At 37.8% G+C, this 8,702-nt stretch overlaps 1 protein-coding gene across 1 annotated transcript in view; it reads right to left on the bottom strand.

Annotated features, from left to right (window-relative positions):
- Positions 1-1,589: 1,589 nt before the first annotated feature.
- Positions 1,590-8,702, bottom strand: part of dchs2.L (dachsous cadherin-related 2 L homeolog) — a 172,107-nt gene continuing 164,994 nt past the window's right edge. The window contains exon 20 of the mRNA XM_041589424.1: positions 1,590-7,143. Coding sequence (XP_041445358.1) covers positions 4,541-7,143 — 2,603 coding nt within the window. The 3' untranslated portion in view covers positions 1,590-4,540. The remainder of the gene's footprint in view (positions 7,144-8,702) is intronic.

The following is an 8,702-nucleotide window of genomic DNA, read 5'->3' as shown; positions in this document are numbered from 1 at the left end:
GCGGGGGGGCCCCCGGGGGTGCCGGCTTAGTTGGGACCCTATGGGCTCTCTCAACCACCAGAAAGGAGGAGAAGGTGGACTCACCCAGGTGCTGTTTCAGCCAGTCCGTAAAGAAGACCTCAGGATCTTGGCCCTCGACTCCCTCCGGTAGGCCCACCACTCTCACATTGTTGCGCCTGTGTCGATTCTCTAAGTCCTCCATGTGTGCGACTGCTTGTTTAATTTGAGTACGAAGTTGTGAAACTTCCTCCCGCAGTGGGGCACAGGAGTCTTCCAGAATGCTGATGCGGGATTCTGCCTCCGCTGTGCGTTCTCTGATGTTTTGAGTGTCTTGGCGCAGTATGGAGAACTCAGTGCGCAGCTCGTCAATTTTGTTGGTGAATGTGGCCATCAGGGTTGCCTGGCAGTCCGCTATCGTCGTGAGCACCTGGTTAAGCGGCAAATCTGTTGCAGGGTGCTGCGAAGCTTGCGAGTGCTCTTTAGGCGTGGTAGGCCGCACCGGCTCCTCACCGCCATCTTGCTTCTGTTCTCTGGCATACGCACTAAGTTTTTGTGCGATTTCGGTCTTATTGCGCGGACCGCTTTTGCCTCCTATCTGCTCCGGTGATGCAGTGCAGCAATGCCAACAATATCCCAGGCGACTATAAGCCCAAGCGAGGATATCAGGGTAAGATCAGAATGGGTTAACAACGGAGCTCTATCTGCACACGTCTGCTCTCTTAGGCTGCCATGCCATGCCCCCCCAAATTCCTTTTTTTTTAAAGCATCCATACCTGTTATAAACGTATTTAAGAATCTGAGTTGTCAATCATATGTTTACTGCCCTGCCTCTATGAGGGGTGGTAGTCAATTATTTTCACTTTCCATTCTGCACTAGAAGTCACTACTCTCCTCACATGCCCCCTCCCTGTTCACAGTCTTTAATTGTGTAGCCAGTGCATGGGCATAAAGTCCCCCAATCTGACACGCAAACAAGATTTTGGGGTCATACAAAACTTGCCTCCTAACAGTGTCAACAAAATGGCCCATGCCCATATGCTGTGATTGTGAATTCTAAGACTTTTAAACAATTTATATAGTGTAAATAAAGTGTATTTGGTTCAAATAACATGATTGAAAAAGATTAAGAATTATTTTGTTTTTTGACAGGCCCCCTTTAAATGATCCTTAGGATCCTTATGGATATCCAATTTACGGAAAGATCCCAGATCTGGATAAAAATTCCACTACCTGTATACTATTTTAACTATTTTATAACTATTTTAAAGGCACATCAGAATGTGCCTTTGTTTATTTCCTGGGTCTGATTTTGAGAATTAATTTTTGTGGTGTAGCCACTTAGGAATGAGCCTTATGAAGTTGACTTAGCGTCAACATAGGAAATCGTGTCCATAAATAAATATATTACTTTACCAAATTACATGTTTTTATTTTTTAAAAAGTATCATTCTATAGTATTTGACTTCAAGCCAGACGTCCCCGTGCGACTCTTCTCCTTCATCATTCTGAAGATAAAATGCACACAATCTCTAGCAGACACCAGACATAAATAAACACAAGCCACGAGTGACTTAAACATTATTTCTTTGTGTATTTTTTTTGCATATTATTATAAAAAAGATATATACAAATTCTTTTTTATTTTTTTTGGCTTAAATGACAGATGAACGGAAAACACTGTATCAGGAAATTTGCCTTGAAATCATTTTTGTCAAAACAGGACCTGTTTATATAATCCATAAATAATTTTAGCATTCTGTAGGTGTCTTGAATGCATTGTATCTATAAAATATAAAACAATACTATCAGTAAATTTCAATAAACATAACATTTACAGCCTATAGTATTTCGTACCAAACATCATATAGTACAGCTGTACCTCGTGAGAGAACACTGTTTTATTTTGGTTGCTTGGGTTTGAAATGATATCGCTAGGAATGAAATGAAGCACCAAATATGGCAGATCTGAAGAAACTAGAAATACTGTACTTTCCCCCTTATGTGAAATAGAAAACAACTGTATGTAGACAACTAGATTTCCATTACGAGCGCCTGATCAGAGGCTGTTCCAATATTTCCACAATATCAGCTTTGTTTCAATGTGTAAACATATAGAATTCATAAAAAATAAAATCTTAATTAGCTGCACTGTGAGTAGTGTAGAAACAAATGTTTGTGGGTTAATTTGCTTTTAGGATTCTATTTGCAGCAGGCTGATCTAATTCCTGATTGGTTGTTATGGGTTACTGCACATGTAAATTATATTAATTTAACAATACCTGAATAGGTACATGAACTGGTTAGTTCTGTCCTGAGGATACTGTTAGGTCAGTCTAAATGTGTTGGCTGAGCATGTGCCCAACTTGCATAAATCACAAGATTGATATATTTATGTATTTGCAGTCAATCTGGCCTTCAGAAATTATAGAATGCTATGTAAATTGTGTGCTCTGTCATTTTTTTTTTAACACAAGGATCTTGTCAGTAAATAAGGAAATCTTGACTCACACCTGAAAATATCTTTGGGTAATGATTTGTGAGATATTGGCAACTTACATTCCTGATTCATCGAGCTAAAGTGAAAAAATAGTGAAATTGTAAAATTATTTAATATTTTTATCACCTATGGATAAAGATTGAGAAGATTTTTTTTATACATAACAACTGCATATAAACATATTTTCTTTGATAGAAATGCCATTTTGTTATTTTCATCGGTTTAAAAATGCGGCTGCTCAATCTAGAGGGAGTTGTAATTCTAGACTGCAGCTTTGGACACAAGAAGCCATGTATTCACTCAATTCCAACCAGTATTTCAGATATATTTTGAATAATATATATAATTTTTATATTTAAGAGGTACTAGGGCATGGTGAATCAGTGTTATCGTGAAAATATAAGAAGTGAAAGGGGTTTATCCAACCTTTTAGTGAATAGAGACCACAGTGTTCTATATCTCATTATAAAGTTTCAGGAATTCATATTGGGAAACCATTACTCTTTAATACTATTCTGTTGCTGCCATTTTATCAGTTGATAATAAGGGGGGATATTTACTAAAACTCAAATTTATCTCTTTTTTAAAACATAGTCAACCTAACTTCCATCCACAAATTTAACTCAAATAATCAGCTTGAAAAAGTCAGGCGGGAAAAAGTCTCAACAAAATCAAGTGGTAATTCAAATTGTACAACTTTGTTTGTCAAATTTGACACCAGAATCGCTTGATTTTTTTCACTTGAAGTTGTCGCCGAAAACCCTGATTTTTTTAGATTATTGTGCGAAAAACAGAACAGATCACATATCAAGAAACATCTTCAAATTATAAAAGGGAAATCTGCCCTTGACTTCTTCATGACCTTGACAGGTTTTAGGTGGAAAATTTTCATATTCCGATTTGTAGCAGCTTTGTGGTATAATAAATCTCAAAAAATTCCAGGTTTTTTCCTCTAAAAAAATTGAGTTGTCTCCAGAAAAAATCCAGGTTTAAAAAATTGGCCCCTAATGCTTTCAATGCTTCAACTGCAAGGGCAGTTCTAACACTGATATCAACAGTTGCAAGCCCAGGGCATATTCAGAGAACAGTGAATATGGAAGGCGCCAATGGGATTTTTAGGATTGATGTTTAGTGCAGCCCTAGTAAATAGAAATTTATATAAGAATTATATTTATGTAGAGAAAGGTCATACACGTGTCCCTATTTTTCCCCCACTAATGGAATGTTGCATAAAAATGAGGCTACATACTGTGTAAGCAACTCTCTCTTTCTACATATAGGAGTTGCATTAGGATTCCAGCACTTTCTTTAATGTAGCACAGTACCAGCAGTGTCTTGTGTTATGTTTTTTTCCTTGGGTGAAAGTATGACGGGAAAAGTGCCTTCCCTGGGTTTTTTTCAAATCCAAACTTGTCTGGAAAATCCAATAAATAGGGGATTTGACATTTCCTGTTGAAGAAACTGAAAGTATTTGCTAGTCTATTGATTGTTCTTGATGTGCATCTGGGGCAACAATTTTTAGTATATTACATATGGCAACAATAGTGCAGCATGATGACTGGCTCACTGGCTATATAGGGAAGGCACTTATACAATATTCACAATAGCCATATGAAAAATTAATGGTTATAATTTTAGTAGCTAATAAAAATTCAACTGGGAAGTTGTCTACTAAATTGAATGTGAACTCAAATATAATACATGAACATGCTGGGGTCTAACTCTGTAAAAACGAGTTTACCGCTGTCAACCTTATTTTTTAAAAAGTATAGAACCTAAAGACCGAGAAACAAACATAACATTTCTCCCCATGTAAGTGTGCAATTCACTGCAACAAGAATACAAATATTTGAGAAATTTTCTCAAGGTAACATTATGTTGACCTAAAAACTCCATTGACTTACTGATTTAGAGAAACAATGGTACAAGCAGAACATAAATATCTCCTTGCTATTTGTAGGAAATACAATGGGTTACATAAGATATGCTTTATTTCGTCCATATACGTGTTAATTGTCCATGAACCTTGCAATGGCTTGAGGTTTACACTTGGAACTCTTGTTGGATAAGTAGTTCTTCTGAGAGACTTGGCATAGATATCCCAGAAACACCAGTGCCTGACAGCACAGGAGAGGCGGAAGGTGTATGCACTGTGAGCATTGACAGAGAAGGAGAAAACGTTGGGGTCATAGATGAAGGCTGACATGCAAGATTAGTGAAAAAAGGAGAGCGTGGGTATTTTAAAAATGTTTGTCCAGACATTATAGTTGGCATCCTTGGGGGCACAGCCCTTATACCTGGCTGTGCTACAGATGTTATTAAAGGAGGTGGAAATATAAAAGGTTTTTTTTGTTTTGGCAAGCCATGCCTGTGCATCTTCTCATCCTTTAAATTTCCAATATCACAAAACACAGACGAAAGTGTCTGAAATCTGGGTTCCCAGCTCAGCAAATAGTCCCAGTTATAACTTCCTCTTAGATCCTCATCCGATGCCACCAGTGAAGCAAGAGACCCATACCTTGATTCATGTGGTGTTGGGACAAATATGTAGTCCATCCTGTTGTGCAAAGGTGTATCTTTACTGGTTTTCAAAGGACTATGATTGGAGTGTGGCACTTCCTTGTCATGAATATTATTAGAATTATATTCATCTTTACCATGTCTGAGAATGACGATGCTCTCTGCGCTTTCTGTCCTTAGCACCAAGTCAGTTTCATCTGACTCACAAGAAAGCAAATCAGAATCCCTAGGTATTCCAGAATCTGGCACCCGAGAGGTTCTATCACTCAGAACTGATCCAGCTTCTTTCCTAAGAGGATATTCATTGATCATCTTGATTTCTTCATCTTCAGCAGTTTCTCCTTCTGTTGAGCCATGCCCACTAGAGTCAGAATTCCTGCATTTAGGTCCGGTATCTTTCTTTTCTCTTATATCAACTAATCCAAGCCACTCGTGGGTATCTGAAGCTGTATTGGTTTTGATATGATCATATTTTGGGCATTCTTTACTTTTGCAGTCTTTTGAGTCAGTTGCTGGAATGGTAACCTCCTTAATCCCACAAGGATTTACAACTTCTTTTCTCTTATGTCTAAGAATAATAGCAATAACACTTATAGCCAAAAGCAAGAAAACCACAAAACAAATGCTGAAAGTGATGGAAAGTATGTTTGCTGACAAAACAGGGTAATCTTCAAGAGCTGAAGAAATGTTAACTCTCACGGTACACGTTGCTGACTTAGAATCAAATTTTGGACTGTGAGCTTTTACATGGAACTCAATAAATTCATCGTTCTTCCTTGCATTACTTCTTTTCTTATGTACAGTACTTGTTAGGTATATCATCCCACTTGTCATATTAATGGAAAAAAACTGAGAGGGCTTCTCAAGAAAATAATGCACTACTCCATCAAATCCCTCATCATTATCCAAGGCCCCTACTTTGCCAATTTCCTGCCCCGCTACGTTCTCTTCCGGCAACTCAAATAAATATTGGCTTTCATAAAAAACTGGCTGAAACTCATCCTCTCCCACGATGTCTATATAAACTAAGACACAAGCAGAGGAATCACCTCTGTCTTTCACCTGAACAACGAGGCAATGTCTTTCCTGCATTTCATAATCAATTCTGTGCTTGGTATAAATATCTCCCGTTAATGAGTCAATTAAAAATGTCGCTGGGTGCTGTTGGTCATTAAAGCAAGAAGATTGAATGGAGAAACTGAGGATGCCGTACTGTCCCGAATCAAAGTCAATGGCATTAACTGTACACACAGGTGAAAAGAATGGCACATTTTCATAGATACTGCAGCTTTGGCTCTGAAAAAGGAATTTTGGTGCAAAGTCATTCTCATCCAGAACAGTGATGGACAGTAAGGCAAATGCCACATTTCCATTGCTTCCATGCCCATCCTTAGCTTGTAAAGTCAGTGAATATTTCATGGTTTCTTCATAATCCAAAGGATGCACCAGGGTAACGGTACCATTTCGTTCATTAATAGTGAAAATACTTTCATTGTTTCCAGTTACAATACTATATGTGATGTCTGCATTTTCTCCAGTATCAGAGTCGCTTGCTGAAATTATGATTATTGTACTATATAATGGCAGATGCTCACTCACACTTACATGGTATTCAGAACTGCTGAACAGCGGGGGGTTGTCATTAGAGTCAAGAACATTTATTATAATGGTTGCACTGGAATTTAGCGGAGGAAACCCTTGATCCGACACAAAGATCTCTAACCTATGTACAGAGGCATCTTCATAATCCAAAGGCTCATTAATGATAAGTTTTCCAGTTACTATAATTGGAAGGTGGGAGAGTACTCCACTGTTTTCCAAATAGAACAGGTTGTGGGCATTGCCATTGAAAATGAAAAAGTCAATGTGTGCATTTTCAGGTGACCAATCTAAGTCCATTGCTGTTAAAGTGCAAACTGTCTCCCCCGCTGAAGCATCTTCACTGATGTTGACATAGTAAATGTTCTCAGAAAATGTTGGGGCGTAGTTGTTGACATCGAGTATAAGAACAGACAGCACTGCAGTGGAAGTTAATGGTGGGTCGCCATTATCCTTGGCTTCTATCAAAATTTTAATCTCTGTACTTTTAGTCTCTGTTCCCAAAGGCAAATCCGTGTATACAGAGCCTGAAACATAGAGAGAAATTATTATACAGCAGATTGAGAAAAGTGAAATCAATAAATATGTAAAGCTGCTGCTGCAAAATGTTTAAGAGCTTAAACTTAGCAAATAAAAATAGCCATGATGTTTGGAAGCTACATCATATTCCCAATCCAAAATGTTAAATTCTGTTTATCAAAGAAACTGTGGACGGCATGACCATGACCTTGCTATATGAAACGTTTTTGGAGCTTTGTATGTCTATCATATAAGACCCAACAGCAACGCATTGGATGTCTATACAAGGCTAGATCTACTTCTTTAGTTGCAACAACAAAAATTTTTTAAAGATCTTATTTTCCGCACACTGCAAATTCCAAATACAAAAACAGTGAAAAATGCTATACCAATATCAATTTAATAAATACAATTAATTATACCACAATTCAAGTATATATAAAACACCATATATTGTTTGCACCATATTTTTAAAATAATTAATTTAACTGCTAATCATTGATTATGCAGATAATGAGGCTTAGAGGAGACAATTAAAAACGTATCATCTGGATCAGCATTCCTTGGATTGAATTATGTCCATGGTATTAACCTGTTTAAGTAAAAGTCACAATGAAGCGCTTGTTAGTGGGTTTTAAACATTGTATGCATTACATATTCACTTCGTTGCTGATAATAAGAAACAATGTAGCAGAGTGTGGGAATGTATTCAAAACACTTGCAGCCGTAGATACGAAGAGCTGTGCCTTTTGAAATACTGCGCTGAAAATCCAGACAGATAAGTAGTATGACCGGCTCACATAAATTTCAGGTAGTAAGTATAGGGTTGACTGTCAGTGGGCTACACGCCAAGCATACATTACCACCTTATCGGTGTAGTCTCTGTGGCGGTTACGTTGCTCGCAGAGCTATCCTGGCTTGCACTTCCAGAGCCGATCTGAAGAGCCAAAGGTCCCAGTCACTCCTCGTTCCACGTATCTGATTTCCAGATTGTTAAATGCGCTCAAATGATAGCGTTTCTCTCCTCCACATGGCCAACGCGCGTTTTACCTTGAGCGGCTTCGTCAGGGCCGATAAGGTGGTAATGTATGCTTGGCGTGTAGCCCCACTGACAGTCAACAGTCTACAGTGTGTGGAAAATAAGATCTTTAAAAATTTTTTGTTGTTGCAACTAATTACAGTATATCTATCTTACGCACCGCCGTACATGGCTTTGTAAGCTTCTATAATTTTAAATAGTAGTGTGCGCTGCCGACATATATACAACTAGATCTACTTATTTTCAGGATCTTTCCATAATTTGGATATTCATACCTTAAGTCTACTAGAAAATCATTTAAACATTAAATAAACCCAATTTTGCCTCCAGCAAGGATTCATTATAACTTAGTTTGGAACTACTGTTTTATGGGAAAAGGAAGAAAAAATAGAAATAAATTGGATTATTTGGATAAAATGGAGTTTATGGGAGATAGCCTTCACCTAATGCTGAACTTTCTGGATAACAGGTTTTCGGATAACAGATCCCATACCTGTACAACAAACCTATGTTTGACATTATAGCGAA

The sequence above is a fragment of the Xenopus laevis genome, chromosome 1L (genome assembly GCF_017654675.1).
Source record: "Xenopus laevis strain J_2021 chromosome 1L, Xenopus_laevis_v10.1, whole genome shotgun sequence".
In the NCBI taxonomy this organism is placed as follows: Eukaryota; Metazoa; Chordata; class Amphibia; order Anura; family Pipidae; genus Xenopus; species Xenopus laevis.
This window is presented reverse-complemented; position numbering and strand designations above follow the sequence as displayed.